The sequence below is a fragment of the Lutra lutra genome, chromosome 1 (assembly GCF_902655055.1).
Source record: "Lutra lutra chromosome 1, mLutLut1.2, whole genome shotgun sequence".
Classification (NCBI taxonomy): Eukaryota; Metazoa; Chordata; class Mammalia; order Carnivora; family Mustelidae; genus Lutra; species Lutra lutra.
Window position 1 is genome coordinate 50,213,420 of NC_062278.1, and position 20,934 is coordinate 50,234,353.

Sequence of the window (20,934 nt, forward strand, 5' to 3'; positions counted from 1 at the left end):
TTGCCGAACTATGGAAAGAACCTAGATGTCCATCAACAGATGAATGGATAAAGAAGATGTAGTATATATGTACAATGGAATACTATGCAGTCATCAAAAGAAATGAAATCTTGCCATTTGCGATGATGTGGATGGAACTAGAGGGTATTATGCTTAGCGAAATAAGTCAATCGGAGAAAGACAACTATCTTATGATCTCCCTGATATGAGGAAGTGGAGATGCAACATGGGGGGCTTGGGGGGTAGGAAAAGAATAAATGAAACAAGATGGGATCGGGACGGAGACAAACCATAAGAGACTCTTAATCTCGCAGAACAAACTGAGGGTTGCTGGGGGGAGGGCGGTTGGGAGAGGGTGGTGGGGGTATGGACATTGTGTGGGGTATGTGCTATGGTGAGTGCTGTGAAGTGTGTAAACCTGGCGATTCACAGACCTGTACCCCTGGGGTTAAAAATATATATTTATTAAAAAATTAAAAAATTAAAAAAAAAATCCATCATAGACCATACCTCACTATGCCCTATTTTACAGATAAAATTATTACATTCAAGGGTTTTCCCTCTTTTATACCTAAAAGAATAAACTTACTTGGGAATCCTCTGTGCCCAAAGACAGTGTTGAAGCAGTATGTAGATCATTATCTAGTTAGAAATAATAAAGCAGTTATGAGTGTTTATTTATGTCTAATGCAAAATATTTAGATATGGTTTGGGCCAGTGTTAATGATAATGTCTATTAATAATTCTGCTTACTGTTTAGACTACAGCTATTAAAAACATAATTTCCATTTTTTTTCCTCAAAATGGTGAGCTTATTTCCATACTTAATTAAGATTTGTGTTATAACATAAGAAAAATCATGGAAAAATTTTAAGAGACCTGATATTACCTAGTCAATTTACTAATGTTAACAAGAATTGTGTTCATTTGTTAAGAAAAAAATGCAAGATTTCATCACTAAAACACTTAAATGAATTCAGTAAAGCTGCAGGACACAAAATTAATATACATAAATTTGTTGCAGTTCTATATACTAATAACAAATAGCAGAAAGAGAAATTAAAAAAACAATTCCACTTACATTTGTACCAAAAATAATAAAATACCCAAGAATAAATTTAACCAAGGAGGCAAAAGACCTAAACTGGTCTATGCCTGCAGATCCATAACATGAATTCTTAGTCATGTTAGCAAAATTACAAAAAGTGCTACAGTAAAACTTGATATAACAGTATAAATTAAGAATTACATCTGGTTATACATGAGATTGGGCATCTATTTTGAAAATTTCATATTTCTTATTCTTTCTTCTAATAAGTGTCATGATAAAAAACTGTCATGAATTATCTTTTAACTTCATATTTCACTATAATCATTTTATTGTTGTCATTATTATTGAAAACACTACATTAAGTTTACCACCTATTGTTTTGTTGTCATGTTGAGACTGCTGAACTTGGGAGTGCTCAGATAATGTTTGTGGAAAATCTTCATATACAGCTTCTTCTAACCATGGAAAGCAAATGACTGCAAGGTACCAGTGAGATCTGTTGAAAAAGAAATACAATCTTAATAACACAAAATCCAAATAATGCAAAAGAATGTGTTCAGGACCTACAGCTGAGAAAGTGGGTATGACAATTTTCATACCAATTCTGAAGAAGCCCATTGTAATATTTGACACAATATGGAATACACATTCCAAAAGTAATTCAATAAGCAGTAAGACTACTTAGGGTAAAACCTGAGCTATTTCAAATTTATTTATTTCATCCAATCAGTGCTTCCTACTGAGAAACTGCTTCAATAAATAGACAGATTCACAACATCAACTCTTTTCTATTTATGCTTGAAGAGCTTGTTCTCTTAAGTATTTTAAGATTCATCCTAAAACCTTTTGATCTTTTATGCAGAAAATCTTTTGAGTCCAAGAAAGAAAAACTCAATGTCTCAGTCATTATAGTCTTGTGGGTATCTGTCATTTTTTTTCCACTATATTTACAATATAGCCACTGTCAAACCAAAATTTAAGATAAGTAACTCATAGTTCTAGCCATTTCTTTGGAAAAAATTAAAAATAATACCTGTAAATTACATACCCATAAGAAAAAACATTTTTTTTCTGTATGCTCCAATTTTGTTTTTAAATAATCTGAAATACTCACGACTCATTTACAGGCACAAAAATGTAATCTTTGTTAAAGATGTTTATGTGACGAGTCCATGTTCTTACTCTTTTATGTCTTCTCTGTGCCATTCTGAGAATATGAAAGATTTTTTACACATAAAAAATTTAAACTTTAAGATACAGATTTCAAGAGTCACTTTCAAACACTGAAAAAAATGCTAGATTCAGTTTACTTAACCATCCTCTTTAAGATACATAATATTTAACACACATTAAGGTATATAATATTCACCCCTTTTCATTAAGTCTAGTTTGTTCTTAATCCAAATCACATTTATAAATAATAATATAAAAAGAATAAAAGCAATTTATAAAATGTTTTATAGATTTCAAAAGTAGTTCAGCAACTAAAAATAGCTATACTTATTTATTCAATTTAGCTTCATGTGGACATGATAAGAATCTTAAGAGAATCATCTAAATGTTTTATATGTGATGAGGGAGGTATCAAAACTTAATGGAAGAGGAGGAATGAGGCATATATTCTTAGATTTTTTTAAAGACGACATTCATCTCCTTCCATTTCATATATAAGGAAATTATAAGATAATGAGTTAAATATACCCACCATTCACCCATCTTCCATTTTGTTTCTGCAATAAATATTAGTTTTCTATGAGCAATTAATAAAAATCACCCACACTACCTTTAAGGAATTTATAAAGTAATGAGGGCAGAAAACAACTACAACAAATAACTAAAGTATAAATGTCATAAGGATTATAAAGAAATTATGTTACAGCATTTAGAAAAGCCATCTAGAAAAGAATTGGGACAGAGAAATAATTATCTTTTCTTTATCAGGAAAACTAAGGAAGGATAATATCAAACCAAGTTTGAATATCAAAAAAAGTTTCAGGAAAGGGGTGGTATTTAACAGTGACATAAAAAAGTGCCATGGTATGTGACTTCTGGCTCAGTCCCTTCAAGAACCTCTTTTTTATGCAAAGAATGAAACAAATCATTAAGTTCTTCTATATTTATTTTCTTAAAGTTCCAAGTAATATAGGAATCAGACTTCTCTGACCCATCCCTATTCATCTGAATATCTAACCAAATTCAGAGGGATAAATATTAGGAAGGAGATGGAATCTAGAATGAGCTGAAAACAAGTGGCAGAAATTAGATACAATGTAATTAATTTTATAAAATAATCAGAAGTCCTATGTTTACTGCATTTTCTTATTTCAGAATGACCCAACCATTCCAGTGATTATAAACAATTATTTTCAACTAGTGCATAGCCTATTAATCTGTTTTTTCATTTGAAAATCTTAAAGATGGGGCGCCTGGGTGGCTCAGTCAGTTAAGCATCTGACTTTGGGTCAGGTCATAATCTCGGAGTTCTAGGATTGAGCCCAGCTTCGTGTCCAGCTCCTCACTCAGCAGGCAGTCTGCTTGTCCCTCTGTCCCTCCCTCTGCTCATGCTCTTTCTCTTTAATAAATGAATAAATTCTTTTAAAAAAAAAGAAAATCTTAAAGATAGAAAAATGGTTTTCTTTTTTTGTTATATTGGTGTTTGGTTTCCTGACTATGCTAACCTTATTTGATTGGTAACATATGAGACACTGCATGGGGCAAGGAGAACAGGAGAGAATATGGGGAACATAATATAATCACTTATTCTCAGTTCCTAACTCTTTGGAAAATGAATATGTTCAATTAAATGTCTAACACTTCTCTCCCCATTCAGTAAGATACATTATTATTCTCTTGAGATCCTAATATGTACCAAGCACTGAGCAAGAGGCACTAAGGAAAGAGTAGAAAATAAGACAGATGTAGTTCATGATCTCATGAAATTTAATTTTAGGACAAGCAAACAAATGATTAGAGATCATGTTATGAAACAAAAAAGTGCTGGGAGAAAAAATTTCATCAGAAAATAGGAAAGAGCTTCACATATTTGAAAATTTAAAGGAAGTAGGTTGAGCTGAATGAAGTAGGATAAGTGAGTGGAAAGAATATCATGAGTTGTGTATAGGAGATGGACAGAAGCCAGCTCTGTCAGCATCTCATAATCCATAGTAATAAGTTTGTGAATCATTTAGTCTGAGATTTCCTAACACTAATAGTATGAGCATCTTATCAGGGATTTATTTACCATTAAGGTTTATATCCCTTTTGGGGGATGGGCAGGAGCAAGATGGCAGAAGAGTAGGAGACCTAAATTTCATCTGGTCCCAGGAATTCAGCTACATAGTTATCAAACCATTCTGAACACTTACAAATTCAATAGGAAATTGAAGAGAATAACAATTCTATGAACAGAAAAGCTACTACTTTCTGGAAGGTAGGCCATGTGGAGAAGTGAACCCGAGGTGATATACCAGAAGATAGGCCGCTGAGGGAGGGGCCAGCTCCCAGCAAGTGGCAGAGCAGTGGAGCACAAAATCAGAACTTTTAGAAGTCTGCTCCACTGACGGACATCGCTCCAGAGGCTAAGCAGGGGGTGGAGCCCTCGCTAGGACAGTGGACACAGGACACAGGACCCTTGGGGTCACAGGAAGACCAGGGGTGCCTGAGTGCAGCAAGCTCCCAGGTAAGCAGGAAAGCCAGCAGCAAAGACAGAGCCAAGGAGTGGACTCTCAGCTTGGGGTTGCCACTAACCGTGATCTGAGGCATAGTGATACCACTGCTCTTGGGGCAGGGAACCCAAAAGTGGCAGATCTGGGGAGACCCCACCCTTCCTCTACCAGGAGGAGTGGCATGGAATCGCACTGCAGGAATCTGCTGGGTTGGGAGACTCCAAACGAGGCCATGTGCCACAGACAGAAATGCTCGGTAACAGGCTGGGTGAGCTCACAGTGCAGCCAGAGATCAGGGAGACAGGAGTGATTGACTGCTTTTCTCTGAGGGTGCACTGAGGAGGGGGACCCCGAGCTCTCAGCAACTCCAGGTGGGAGACTGGGAAGCCACCATCTTCATTCTCATCCTCCAAAGTTGTATGGAAAGTGTTCAGGGAAGAAAAACTACCAAGAGCGAAACAGAACAGATCACTTAGCCTGCCCCGGCTAGGGTGGTACAATTCCACCTCGGGCAAAAACACTTGAGAATCACTACAACAGGACCCTCCCCCAGAAGATCAGCAAGAACATCCAGCCAAGATCAAGATTACTGATCAATGAGAACAGCAAAACACCAGTGCTAGGGGAATGGAGCACATTAAATTCATGGCTGTTTCCCCATGATCTCTTTGTCTTCTGAAGTTAAATGTTTTTTAATTTTCATTATTTTTTTCTTCCTCTATTTTTCTTTAATTGTTCCTATTTCCTATTTTAAACTATCTCATCAATACCTTTTTAAAAAATCTTTTGAAATTTTCATTGTTATAGTCATATTCTATCCCTTCATTCTATTTAACCTTATTTTTTGTATGCAAATAGATTTTTCTTTCTTTAAAATTTTGGGATAGAGTTTCTTCTAAAAGACCAAAAGAGACCCTAAATCTAGCTTACGGCTTTGTTCTAGTCTCCAGCCTGATCACATTCTATCTTTTTTTTTTTTCAACAAACTTCTTACTTATCAATTTTTTTTTAAATATTTTTTAACTTTCCTCTTTACAGTCATATTCCATCACTTCATCATGTTTACCTATATATATATTTTTTCTCTCTTTCTTTCTTTCAAATTTTGGTAGGCAGTTTCTTCTAACAGACAAAAATACACCCAAAACGAACTGTGTGGCTCTGTTACATTCATCAGGCCAATCACCTATTTTTTTTTCCCTTTCTTCTCCCACTGGATTCAGGTTTTCTCTGATTTGGTTACTGTATTTTTTTCTGGGGTCATTGTTACCATTTTAGCATTTTGTTCTCTCATTCATCTATTCTGCTCTAGACAAAATGACAAGGTGGAAAAACTCACCTCCAAAAGAAGAACAAGAGGCAATACTGACTGATAAGGACCTAATCAATACGCATTAGTAAGATGTCAAAACTAAAGTTAGAAAATAATTACAAAGATGCCAGTTGGGCTTAGAAAAAGCATAGAAGATACTAGAGAATCTCTTTCTGAAGAAATAAAATCCCATTCTGGAGAAATAAAAGAACTAAAATCTAACCAAGTTGAAATCACAAAAGCTATTAATGAGGTGCAATAAAAAAATGAAGGCTCTGGCTGCTAGGATAATTGAGGCAGAAGAGAGAATTAGTGATATAGAAGACCAAATGATGGAGAATAAAGAAGCTGAGAAAAAGAGAGATAAACAACTACTGAATCACAAGGGGAGAATTCGAGAGATAAGTGATACCATAAGACAAAACAATATTAGAATAATTGGGAACTGAGAAGAAGAAGAAAGAGAGAGGCAGAAGGTATACTGGAGCAAATTACAGGGGAGAACTTCCCTAATTTGGGGAAGGAAATAAGCATCAAAATGCAGGAGGCACAGAGAACTGCCCTCAAAATCAATAAAAGTAGGTCAACACCCCGTCATTTAATAATAAAACTTACAAGTCCCAGTGCCAAAGAGAAAAGCCTGAAAACAACTCAGGACAAGAGGTCTATAACCTACAACGATAGAAATAGTAGACTGGCAGAAGACCTACCCGCAGAGACCTGGCAGGCCAGAAAGGACTGGCATGATATATTCAGAGCACTAAATGTGAAAAATATGCAACCAGGAATATTATATCCATCCAGCCTGGCATTGAAAATAGAAGGACAGATAAAAAGCTTCCAGGACAAATGAAAACTAAAAGAATTTGCAAACACCAAACCAGCCCTATAGGAAATATTGAAAGGGGTCCTCTAAGCCAAGAAAGAGCCTAAAAGTAACAGACCAGAAACGAATACAGACAATATACAGTAACAGTCACCTTAAGGCAATACAATGGCACTAAATTCATATCTTTCAATAGTTACTCTGAATGTAAATGGGCTAAATTCCCCAATCAAAAGACAGAGGGTATCAGAAAACATTAAAAAAAAAAAAAAGACCCGGGACGCCTGGGTGGCTCAGTTGGTTAAGCAGCTGCCTTCGGCTCAGGTCATGATCCCAGCGTCCTGGGATCGAGTCCCACATCGGGCTCCTTGTTCTGTGGGGAGCCTGCTTCTCCCTCTGCCTCTGCCTGCCACTCTGTCTGCCTGTGCTCGCTCGCTCTCTCTCTCTCTGACGAATAAATAAAATCTTTAAAAAAAAAAAAAAGACCCATTGATATGCTGTCTGCAAGAAACTCATTTTAGAACCAAAGACACCTCCAGATTTAAAGTGAAGGGATGGAAGACAATTTACCATGCTAATGGGACATCAAAAGAAAGCTGGGGTAGCAATCCTTATATATCAAACAAATTAGAGTTTAAGCAAAAGACCATAATAAGAGATGAAGAAGGACACTATATCATGTTAAAGGGTCTGTCCAACAAGAAGATCAAACAATTTTAAAAATCTATGGCACTAACATGGAAGCAGCCAACTATATATAAATCAATTAATAACCAAATCAAAGAAACACATCAACAATAATACAACAATAGGCGGGGACTATAACAACCCCTTACTGAAATGGTCAAATCATCTAAGCAAAAGATCAACAAGGAAATAAAGACTTTAAATGACACACTGGACCAGAGGGACATCACAGATAATTCAGAACATTCCATCTTAAAGCAACAGAATACACATTCTTCTCTAGTACACATGGAACAATCTCCAAAATAGATCACCTCCTGGGTCACAAATCAGGTCTCAGCCAGTACCAAAAGACTGGGATCATTCCCAGCATATTTTCAGACTATAATGCTTTGAAACTAGAACACAACCACAAGAGGAAAGTCGGAAAGAACTCAAATACATGGAGGCTAAAGACCATCTTACTAAAGAATGAATGGGTCAAACGGGAAATTAAAGAATTAAAAAAATACATGGAAATAAATGAAAATGAAAACACACTGTACAAAATCTTTGAGACACAGCATAGGTGTCCTGAGAGGAAAGTATAGAGCAATACAACTCTTTCTCAAGAAACAAGAAAGGTCTCAAGTATACAACCTAACCCTACACCTAAATAAGCTGGAGAAAGAACAACAAAGAAAGCCTAAACCCAGGAGGAGAAGAGAAATAATAAAGACCAGAGCAGAAATCAATGAAACAGAAACAAACAAACAAAAAACAAAAACAAAACAAAACAAAACAAAAAAACACAACAACAACAACAACAAAAACCAGTAGAACAGATCAATGCAACTAGGAGCTGGTTCTTGGAAAGAATTTTAAGACTGATAAACTTCTGGCCAGACTTATCAAAAAGAAAAGAGAAAGGACCCACATTAACAAAATATGAATGAAAGAGGAGAGATCACAATGAACACCAAAGAAATACAAACAATTATAAGAACATATTATGAGCAACTATATACCAGCAAATGTGATAATCTGGAAGAAATGGAGGCATTCCTAGACACATAGAAACTACCAAAACTCAACCAGAAAGGAATAGAAAACCTGAACAGACCCATAACCAGTAAGGAGACTGAAGCAGTCATCAAAAATCTCCCAAAAAACATGAGCCCAAGACCACATGGCTTCCCAGGGGAATTCTACCAAACATTTTAAGAATTAATATCTATTCTCCTGAAACTGTTCCAAAAAGTAGAAATGGAAGGAAAATTTCCAAACTCATTTTATGGGACCAGAATTACCTTGATCCCAAAACCAGACAAAGTCCCCACAGAAAGGAAAATTACAGACCAATATCCCTTATCAACATGGATGCAAAAATTCTCACCAAAATAGTAGCCAACAGGATCCAACAGTACATTAAAAAGATTATGCACCATGGCCAAGTGGGATTTACTTCTGGGCTTCAAGGTTGGTTCAACATCCTCAAAATAATCAATGTGATACAATGCATTAATAAAAGAAAGAACAAGAACCATATGATACTCTCAATAGATACTGAAAAAGCATTTGACAAAGTACAGCATCCTTTCTTGATCAAAAATCTTCACAGTTGGGATGCCTGGGTGGCTGCCTTTGGCTCAGGTCGTGATCCCAGCATCCTGGGATCGAGTCCCACATCGGGCTCCTTGCTCAGCAGGGAACCTGCTTCTATCTCTGCCTCTGCCTGCCATTCTGTCTGCCTGTACTCACTCTCTCTCCCTCTCTCTCTGACAAATAAATATATAAAATCTTTTAAAAAAAAATCTTCACAGTGTAGGGATAAAGGGTACATACCTCAATATCATCAAAGCTATCTATGAAAAACACCACAGCGAATATCTTTCTCAATGGAGGAAAAACTGAGAGCTTTTCCCCTAGGGTCGAACACAGCAGGGCTGTCCACTCTCACCACTGCTATTCAACATAATATTAGAAGTCCTAGCCTCAGCAGTCAGACAACAAGAAGAAATAAAAGGCATCTGAATCAGCAAAAAGGAAGTCAAACTCTCACTCCAGGCAGATACGATACTTTATGTGGAAAACCCCAAAGACTCCAGTCCAAAACTGCTAGAACTCATATAGGAATTCAGTTAGTGGCAGGTTACAACATCAATGCACATAAATCAGTTGCATTTCTTACAACAATGGCAAGACAGAAGAAAGAGAAATTAAGGAGTCAATTCCATTTACAATTGCAACCAAAATCATAAGATCCCTAGGAATAAATCTAACCAAAGAGGCAAAGAATCTGTACTCAGAAAACTATGGAGTACTCGTGAAAGAAATTGAGGAAGACACAAAGAAATGGAAAAATGTTCCACACTCATGATTCAGAAGGACAAATATTATGAAAATGTCTATGCTACCTAGAGCAATCTACACATTTAATGCAATCCCTATCAAAATACCATCAACTTTTTTCAAAGAAATGGATCAAATAAACTTAAAATTTATATGGAACCAGAAAAGACCTCAAATAGCCAGAGGGATCTTGAAAGTTGGCAGCATCACAATTCCAGACTTTAAGCTCTATTACAAAGCTGTAATTATCAAGACAGTATGGTACTGGCACAAAAACAGACACATTGGTCAATGGAACAGAATAGAGAGCTCAGAAATAGACCCTCAACTCTAGGGTCAACTAATCTTTGACAAAGCAGTTAAGAATGTCCAATGGAATAAAAAGACAGTCTCTTCAACAAATGATGTTGGGGAAATGGGACAGTCACATGCAGAAGAATGAAACTGCACCATTTCCTAACACCACACACGAAAATAGACTCAAAATGGATGAAAGACCTCAATGTGAGACAAGAATCCTTCAAAATCCTTGAGAACACAGAAAGCAACCTCTTCGACCTAAACCACAGTAATTTTTTCCTAGAAACATCACCAAAGGCAGGAGAATCAAGGGCAAAAAAACTACTGGGACTTCATCAAGATCAAAAGCTTTTGCACAACAAAGGAAACAGTCAATAAAACCAAAAGACAACCGACAAAATGGAAGAAGATATTTGCAAATGGCATATTAGATAAAGGGCTAGTGCCCAAAATCTATAAAGAACTTGGCAAACTCAACACCCAAAGAACAAATAATCCAATCAAGAAATGGGCATAAGACATGAACAGACATTTCTGCAAAGAAGACATCCAAATGGCCAACAGACACATGAGAAAATGTACATCACTCGGCATCAGGGAAATAGAAATCAAAACCATAGTGAGATACCACCTCACACCAGTCAGAATGGCTAAAATTAACCAGTCAGGAAATGACAGGTGTTGGTGAGGATGCGGAGAAAGGGGAACTCTCCTACACTGTTGGTGGCAATGCAAGCTGGTATAGCCACTCTGCAAAACAGCATGGAGATTCCTCAAAAAGTTGAAAATAGAGCTACCCTACGACCCAGCAACTGCAGTACTGGGTAAATACCCTACAGATGTAAATGTTGTGATCTGCAGGGGCACATGCACCTGAATGTTTATGGCAATCCACAGTAGCCAAACTATGGAAAGACCCACAATAGTCCACAATATCTACAACAGCCAAACTATGGAAAGAGCCTAGATAACCATCAACAGATAAATGGATAAAGAAGATGTGAGATAGATAGGTAGATAGATAGATACACACACAACACACACATGCACATACACAATGGAATACTATGCAGCCATCAAAAAATGAAATCTTGCTATTTACAACAACGTGGATAAAATTAGAGGGTATTATGCTAAGTGAAATAAGTCAGTCAATGAGAGACAATTATCATATGATCTCACTGGTATGAGGGATTTGAGAAACAAGACAGAGAGGATAATAGGAGAAGGGAGGGAAAAATGAAAGATGAAACCAGAGAAAGAGACAAACCTTAAGAGAGTCTTAATCTCAGGAAACAAACTGAGGGTTGCTGGAGGGGAAGAGAGTAGGAGGGGTGGAGTGCCTGGATAATGGACACTAGGGAGAGTATGTGCTATGGTGAGTGCTGTGCATTGTATAAGACTGATGAATCATAGACCTGTACCCCTGAAACAAACAATACATTATATGTTAATTTTTTAAAAAAAATTTTTAAAAGGTTTATATCCCTTATCACTTTGATTCTGGGCTTTTTTATTTTTTACTGATTTATAGAAATTCTTAGTGTGAATACTAATTATATATATATCTGGTCAAGCATTAGTATGAGTTTTTGTCCAGGAGAGAGATACAAACACACACAGGCACACACACACAGTTGACCCTTGAACAGTGAGGAGTTTAGTGGCACCCACACTCCCAATGGAGTTGAAAACCCATGTATATAACTTTTGACTCCCCAAAATGTTAACAACTAAGGGCCTCATGTTACCAATAACATAAAATCAATTAACACATATTTTGCATATGTATTTTATCATGTACTGTATTATATAATGTACTATTAAAATAATACAGTAAGTTAGAGAAAATAATAAATAAACAAGAAATAAATAAATAGATGGTATCTAAAAGAAGTTATCAAGAAAACCATAAGGAAAATACATTTACAGTATTTACAGTTAATACATATACTGTACTTATAAAAAAAATCTGCATATAAGGGCACCACACATTTCAAACCCATGTTGTTCCAGGGTCATCTGTGTGTGTGTTTGTGTGTGTGTGTATAATATACTAAGTATAGTAATATCTAAGCTTAGTATCATATATATATCTTACTCTGGAATATGCCACTTATGTGTCTTTGTTTTATATTCCTTTTATATATGATCAAACATATAATATCAAATTTTAATTTTTAAAAATTATCCTAAAATTTAAAACTACAACAGATCCTACCTGCTTTCATTTTCAGTTTCTAGGTGGTTATGCCAAACACTGACTAGTAATTTTATAAAAAAAAAAAAACATAAAATTAAAAGCATGGTACTGGGGAGGAGTCAAGATGGCGGAGAAGTAGCAGGCTGAGACTACTTCAGGTACCGGGAGATCAGCTAGATAGCTTATCTAAAGATTACAAACACCTACAAATCCAACGGGAGATCGAAGAGAAAAAGAACAGCAACTCTAGAAACAGAAAATCAACCACTTTCTGCAAGGTAGGACTGGCAGAGAAGTGAATCCAAAGCGACGGGAACATAGACCGCGGGGGGAGGGGCTGGCTCCTGGCGAGCGACGGAGCAACGGAGCACAAAATCGGGACTTTTAAAAGTCTGTTCCGCTGAGGGACATCGCTCCAGAGGCTTAACCGGGGTGAAGCCCACGCGGGGTCAGGGTGACCTCAGGTCCCACAGGGTCACAGAAGGATCGGGGGTGTCTGAGTGTCGCAGAGCTCACAGGTATTAGAACGGGGAAGCCGGCTACAGAGACAGAGCCGAGGAGTGACTCTCAGCTCGGGGTTACCTTGAACCAACCGGTCGTAGGCTCGGTCAGCTCGGAGCGTGGCCGGAGGCCAGGGTGGCGGGAGTCATTGGGCGCTGTTCTCTGGGGGCGCACTGAGGAGTGGGGCCCCGGGCTCTGGGCTCCTCAGGGCCAGAGACCGGGAGGCCGCCATCTTCATTCCTGCCCTCCGGAACTCTACGGAAAGCGCTCAGGGAACAAAAGCTCCCGAAAGCAAACCCAGCAAACCCGAGTGGATTACTCAGCCCAGCCCCGGGTAAGGGCGGTGCAACTCCGCCTGGGGCAAAGACGCTTGAGAATCACTACAACAGGCCCCTCCCCAGAAGATCAGCAAGAAACCCAGCCAGGACCAAGTTCACTACCAAGGAGTGTAGTTTCAATACCAAGGAGAGCGGTGGAATTCCAAGGAGGAGAAAGCAAAGCACGGAACTAATGGCTTTCTCCCCATGATTCTTTAGCCTTGCAGTTAAATTAATTTTTTTTTCTTTTCTTTTTCAATTTTTTTTTCTTCTTCTGCTAAATTTTTTTAACTTTTACCCTTTACTTTTTTAATATTTTTTAACTAGTTTATCTAATATATATATTTTTTTTCCTTTTTATACTTTTTCTTTATTGGTTTTCTTTTTTTAATTTTTTTTCTTTCTTTCTGAGCCTCTTTTTTTTTTTTAAGATTTTATTTATTTATTTGACAGAGAGAGATCACAAGCAGGCAGAGAGGCAGGCAGAGAGACAGGAGGAAGCAGGCTCCCCGCCGAGCAGAGAGCCCGATGCGGGACTCGATCCCAGGACTCCGAGACCATGACCTGAGCCGAAGGCAGCGGCTTAACCCACTGAGCCACCCAGGCGCCCTGAGCCTCTTTTTATCCCCTTTCTCTGCCCCCCACGATTTGGGATCTCTTCTGATTTGGCTAAAGCATATTTTCCTGGGGTTGTTGCCACCCTTTTAGTATTTTACTTGCTCCTTCATATACTCTTATCTGGACAAAATGACAAGGCGGAAAAATTCACCACAAAAAAAAAAGAACAAGAGGCAGTACCAAAGGCCAGGGACCTAATCAATACAGACATTGGTAATATGTCAGATCCAGAGTTCAGAATGACGATTCAAGGTTCTAGCCGGGCTTGAAAAAGGCATGGAAGATATTAGAGAAACCCTCTCGGGAGATATAAAAGCCCTTTCTGGAGAAATAAAAGAACTAAAATCTAACCAAGTTGAAATCAAAAAAGCTATTAATGACGTGCAAACAAAAATGGAGGCTCTGACGGCTAGGATAAATGAGGCAGAAGAAAGAATTAGCAATATAGAAGATCAAATGACAGAGAATAAAGAAGCTGAGCAAAAGAGGGACAAACAGCTACTGGATCACAAGGGGAGAATTCGAGAGATAAGTGACACCATAAGAGGAAACAACATTAGAATAATTGGGATTCCAGAAGAAGAGGAAACAGAGAGGGGAGCACAAGGTATATTGGAGAGAATTATTGGAGAGAATTTCCCCAATATGGCAAAGGGAACAAGCATCAAAATCCAGGAGGTTCAGAGAAACCCCCCTCAAGATCAATAAGAATAGGTCACACCCCATCACCTAATAGTAAAATTGACAAGTCTTAGTGACAAAGAGAAGATCCTGAAAGCAGCCTGGGAAAAGAAGTCTGTAACGTACAATGGTAAAAATATTAGATTGGCAGCAGACTTATCCACAGAGACTGGCAGGCCAGAAAGAGCTGGTATGGTATATTCAGAGTACTAAACGAGAAAAACATGCAGCCAAGAATACTATATCCAGCTAGGCTATCATTGAAAATAGAAGGAGAGATTAAAAGCTTCCAGGACAAACAAAAACTGAAAGAATTTGCAAATACCAAACCAGCTCTACAGGAAATATTGAAAGGGGTCCTCTAAGCAAAGAGAGACCCTAAAAGTAGTAGATCAGAAAGAAACAGAGACAATATACAATAACAGTCACCTTACAGGCAATACAATGGCACTAAATTCATATCTCTCAATACTTACCCTGAATGTTAATGGGCTAAATGCCCCAATCAAAAGGCACAGGGTATCAGAATGGATAAAAAAACAAAACCCATCTATATGTTGCCTACAAGAAACTCATCTTAAACCCGAAGACACCTCCAGATTTAAAGTGAGGGGGTGGAAAAGAATTACCATGCTAATGGACATCAGAAGAAAGCAGGAGTGGCAATCCTTATATCAGATCAATTAGATTTTAAGCCAAAGACTACAATAAGAAATGAGGAAGGACACTATATCATACTCAAAGGAACTATCCAACAAGAGGATCTAACAATTTTAAATATCTATGCCCCTAACATGGGAGCAGCCAACTATATAAACCAATTAATAACAAAATCAAAGAAACATATTGACAATAATACAATAATAGTAGGGGACTTTAACACTCCCCTCACTGAAATGGACAGATCATCCAAGCAAAAGATCAACAAGGAAATAAAGGCCTTAAATGACACATTGGACCAGATGGACATCACAGATATATTCAGAACTTTTCATCCCAAAGCAACAGAATACACATTCTTCTCTAGTGCATATGGAACATTCTCCAGAATAGATCACATTCTTGGTCCTAAATCAGGTCTCAACCGTTATCAAAGGATTGGAATCATTCCCTGCATATTTTCAGACCACAATGCTCTGAAGCTAGAACTCAATCACAAGAGGAAATTGGGAAAGAACCCAAATACATGGAGACTAAACAGCATCCTTCTAAAGAATGAATGGGTCAACCAGGAAATTAAAGAAGAATTGAAAAAATTCATGGAAACAAATGATAATGAAAACACAACGGTTCAAAATCTGTGCGACACAACAAAGGCAGTCCTGAGAGGAAAATATATAGCGGTACAAGCCTTTCTCAAGAAACAAGAAAGGTCTCAGGTACACAACCTAACCCTACACCTAAAGGCGCTGGAGAAAGAACAAGAAAGAAACCCTAAACCCAGCAGGAGAAGAGAAATCATAAAGATCAGAGCAGAAATCAATGAAATAGAAACCAAAAAAACAATAGAACAAATCAACGACACTAGGAGCTGGTTCTTTGAAAGAATTGATAAGATTGATAAACCCCTGGCCAGACTTATCAAAAAGAAATGAGAAAGGACCCAAATAAATAAAATCATGAATGAAAGAGGAGAGATCACAACGAACACCAAAGAAATACAGACAATTATAAGAACATACTATGAGCAACTCTACGCCAACAAATTTGACAATCTGGAAGAAATGGATGCATTCCTAGAGACATATAAACTACCACAACTGAACCAGGAAGAAATAGAAAGCCTCAACAGACCCATAAGCAGTAAGGAGATTGAAACAGTCATCAAAAATCTCCAAACAAACAAAAGCCCAGGGCCAGATGGCTTCCTGCGGGAATTCTACCAAACATTTAAAGAAGAACTAATTCCTATTCTCCTGAAACTGTTCCAAAAAATAGAAATGGAATGAAAACTTCCAAACTCATTTTATGAAGCCAGCATCACCTTGATCCCAAAACCAGACAAGGATCCCATCAAAAAAGAGAACTACAGACCAATATCCTTGATGAACACAGATGTGAAAATTCTCACCAAAATATTAGCCAATAGGATTCAACAGTACATTAAAAGGATTATTCACCACAACCAAGTGGGATTTATTCCAGGGCTGCAAGGCTGGTTCAACATCCACAAATCAATCAATGTGATACAACACATTAATAAAAGAAAGAACAAGAACCATATGATACTCTCCATAGGTGCTGAAAAAGCATTTGACAAAGTACAGCATCCCTTCCTGATCAAAACTCTTCAAAGTGTAGGGATAGACGGCACATACCTCAATATTATCAAAGCCATCTATGAAAAACCCACCGCAAATATCATTCTCAATGGAGAAAAACTGAAAGCTTTTCCGCTAAGGTCAGGAACACGGCAGGGATGTCCGTTATCACCACTGCTATTCAACATAGTACTAGAAGTCCTAGCCTCAGCAATCAGACAACAAAAGGAAATTAAAGGCATCCAAATCGGCAAAGAAGAAGTCAAACTATCACTCTTCGCAGATGATATGATACTATATGCGGAAATCCCAAAAGACTCCACTCCAAAACTGCTAGAACTTGTACAGGAATTCAGTAAAGTGTCAGGATATAAAATCAATGCACAGAAATCAGTTGCATTTCTCTACACCAACAACAAGACAGAAGAAAGAGAAATTAAGGAGTCCATCCCATTTACAATTGCACCCAAAACTCCTAAGATACCTAGGAATAAACCTAACCAAAGAGACTAAGAATCTATACTCAGAAAACTATAAAGTACTCATGAAAGAAATTGAGGAAGACACAAAGAAATGGAAAAATGTTCCATGCTCCTGGATTGGAAGAATAAATATTGTGAAAATGTCTATGCTACCTAAAGCAATCTACACATTTAATGCAATTCCTATCAAAGTACCATCCATTTTTTTCAAAGAAATGGAACAAATAATCCTAAAATTTATATGGAACCAGAAAAGACCTCGAATAGCCAAGGAATATTAAAAAAGAAAGCCAAAGTTGGTGGCATCACAATTCCGGACTTCAAGCTCTATTACAAAGCTGTCATCATCAAGACAGCATGGTACTGGCACAAAAACAGACACATAGATCAATGGAACAGAATAGAGAGCCCAGAAATAGACCCTCAACTCTATGGTCAACTCATCTTCGACAAAGCAGGAAAGAATGTCCAATGGAAAAAAGACAGCCTCTTCAATAAATGGTGTTGGGAAAATTGGACAGCCACATGCAGAAAAATGAAATTGGATCATTTCCTTACACCACACACGAAAATAGACTCAAAATGGATGAAGGATCTCAATGTGAGAAAGGAATCCATCAAAATCCTTGAGGAGAACACAGGCAACAACCTCTCCGACCTCAGCCGCAGCAACATCTTCCTAGGAACATCACCAAAGGCAAGGGAAGCAAGGGCAAAAATGAACTTTTGGGATTTTATCAAGATCAAAAGCTTTTGCACAGCAAAGGAAACAGTTAACAAAACCAAAAGACAACTGACAGAATGGGAGAAGATATTTGCAAATGACATATCAGATAAAGGGCTAGTGTCCAAGATCTATAAAGAACTTAGCAAACTCAACACCCAAAGAACAAATAATCCAATCAAGAAATGGGCAGAGGACATGAACAGACATTTCTGCAAAGAAGACATCCAGATGGCCAACAGACACATGAAAAAGTGCTCCACATCACTTGGCATCAGGGAAATACAAATCAAAACCACAATGAGATACCACCTCACACCAGTCAGAATGGCTAAAATTAACAAGTCAGGAAATGACAGATGCTGGCGAGGATGCGGAGAAAGGGGAACCCTCCTACACTGTTGGTGGGAATGCAAGCTGGTGCAACCACTCTGGAAAACAGCATGGAGGTTCCTCAAAATGTTGAAAATAGAACTACCCTATGACCCTGCAATTGCACTGCTGGGTATTTACCCTAAAGATACAAACGTAGTGATCCGAAGGGGCACGTGCACCCGAATGTTTATAGCAGCAATGTCTACAATAGCCAAACTATGGAAAGAACCTAGATGTCCATCAACAGACGAATGAATAAAGAAGATGTGGTATATATACACAATGGAATACTATGCAGCCATCCAAAGAAATGAAATCTTGCCATTTGCAATGACGTGGATGGAACTAGAGGGTATCATGCTTAGCGAAATAAGTCAATCGGAGAAAGACACCTATCATATGATCTCCCTGATATGAGGGATAGGAGATGCAACATGGGGGTTTAATGGGGTAGGAGAAGAGTAAATGAAACAAGATGGAATTGGGAGGGAGACAAACCATAAGTGACTCTTAATCTCACAAAACAAACTGAGGGTTGATGGAGGGAGGGGGGTTGGGAGGGGGGTGGGATTATGGACACTGGGGAGGGTATGTGCTATGATGAGTGCTGTGAAGTGTGTAAACCTGGTGATTCACAGACCTGTACCCCTGGGGATAAAAATATATTATATGTTTATAAAAAATAAAATTAATTAAAAAAAAAAAAGCATGGTACTAACCATGAATTTCTATATACATAAAATAGAACAGGAAGGCATCAAAAATGTTTAATATCAATTTATTTAATAAACTTTCCCCTTCCAAATATCCCTCCCCATTAATTCTGACTATAAGCCAAATTATGTGAAGATAGTATTTTGTGTAATTTACAGTAGTTTAACTAAAGAGTAGTATTTTGGTGACAGTCTGACCAGAAAATCAAAAGACACTATATTTTAAGACAGATAAAAATGTAATGCAGAGAATTGGCTATAGTGATGATAAAGAAAAGAAAGTGCAAAGCCAAAAAAGAGAGCAGAGAGGCAACAAGAGACTAGCACAGGAGGAAACTACTATACCCCTACACTAAAGGGCAAAGAGGAAGAAGCAGTAGGAACTCCAAATAGGAGTTGGCATTCTTACAGATCTGTTCATTGAAAGACACAACCCACAGAGGAAATAATGCCACTGCCAAAATCACTGCCTAAGGCAAAGAGGGTAACCTGACTTTTTCCCTCCTTGCCCTCCAACCTCCACGTCCCCACAGAACATGCACTTGGAAATGCAGCCTGCGAGAGTCAGAACAGAACAGTGGAAGGGTAAGAAGCATATCTTAGAGCAAAAAAAACCCTGCATAAGTGGTAATACTGCTCACTCCAGGAAATAATGTAACAAGTTTTATCACTTAGAAACATCAAAATAGCATATTTTCCTCTTAAAACTTAAGTACATTGGAAGTATGACTTACGAAAGATTTGGATTGTCTTCTGTTAAATTATTTTCCTTTCTTGTCAAGCATTTATAGAAAAAGCTACTAAAAATGTGACTTCGTTCAACAAGTTCATCTGATGCCTTCTCCAATATAAGATACCTGTAAAACAGCAACACCACAAAAGAAAGTTGTTTTTAGATTTCTACCTGGTCTTCTTCCAGTTATCTTATGTATTCCAGAAATCTTCATTTTTATGACCAATTAGACTCAAAGTCATCTTGCAATTTGCTCTGATTTCAGTGTTTTTGGTTCTTTATTTACCTCATCTTCCATCAAGATTGCTTAAAGCAGAAATTGCCTGCTGATTCTTTCACTTGCTTAACATGTATTATCAAATTCCTAACATATACCAAGCACCATATTTACACTAACATATAAAATAAGTGGGGGGAAGTACCTGTCACCATATAGCTTACAATACAAACGAGAGTATAGAAGGAAAGATTAATCAAATACTGAAACCATGACACTCCTATAATAAATCTAGAAAAATTTTAATTACTATGAAATATGCCTAACCTATAAATCCTTAGTCCATTTCTACTAAAAGAATTCTTCAATATAAGCTTGTAATTCAATGATTTAGTGCTTAAGCCCTTCATAATTAGAGAATTCTGCTATTCTTAATAGCTTATACAGGTTCAAAAATGATCTCGTAATTGTTTTTTAAAAAAGCACAAAAGACAAACACAACTTGAAATTTTTTAAATGTAGTTATGGGAAGGCTTTGCTACATGGAAGGAGACAAAAAGGATGCTTCTGATGTGCTAGAAATGGTATCTTTATCTGAATGATGATTATATGGGTGCATGTACATGTGAACATACATTCGCTGTACACTTACAATTTATGTACTTTACTACTTAAAAGTTATTCATTAATTTAAAAAATAAATAGAAAGTAGTTTAAAAAATAAAGTTAGAATCCCCTCTGAAAGGAAGTCAATGAGACACACATACAGGCAATTCAGTGAAAAGGAAGTACAGAAAAGTACTACTGGAAATAAATTAGGAATAAAATTGTATTAGTTAATTCCAATAAAACATATAAAAACTAAGAATATGATCCAGTTCACCTCACCAAATATAAGCTTGACACTATTATAGGAATACAAAAATAAATAAGATGT

The 20,934-nt window shown here is 37.3% G+C and overlaps 1 protein-coding gene across 5 annotated transcripts in view; it reads right to left on the reverse strand.

The window, feature by feature from the left end:
* Nucleotides 1-20,934, reverse strand: part of SENP7 (SUMO specific peptidase 7) — a 170,474-nt gene that overhangs the window by 10,906 nt on the left and 138,634 nt on the right. For all 5 annotated transcript variants that reach the window (XM_047723354.1, XM_047723348.1, XM_047723340.1 and 2 more), the window contains 4 exons: nucleotides 19,782-19,904; nucleotides 2,166-2,258; nucleotides 1,423-1,547; nucleotides 590-642 (listed from right to left, as the gene is read on the reverse strand). In XM_047723354.1, coding sequence (XP_047579310.1) covers nucleotides 590-642; nucleotides 1,423-1,547; nucleotides 2,166-2,258; nucleotides 19,782-19,904 — 394 coding nt within the window. The remainder of the gene's footprint in view (nucleotides 1-589; nucleotides 643-1,422; nucleotides 1,548-2,165; nucleotides 2,259-19,781; nucleotides 19,905-20,934) is intronic.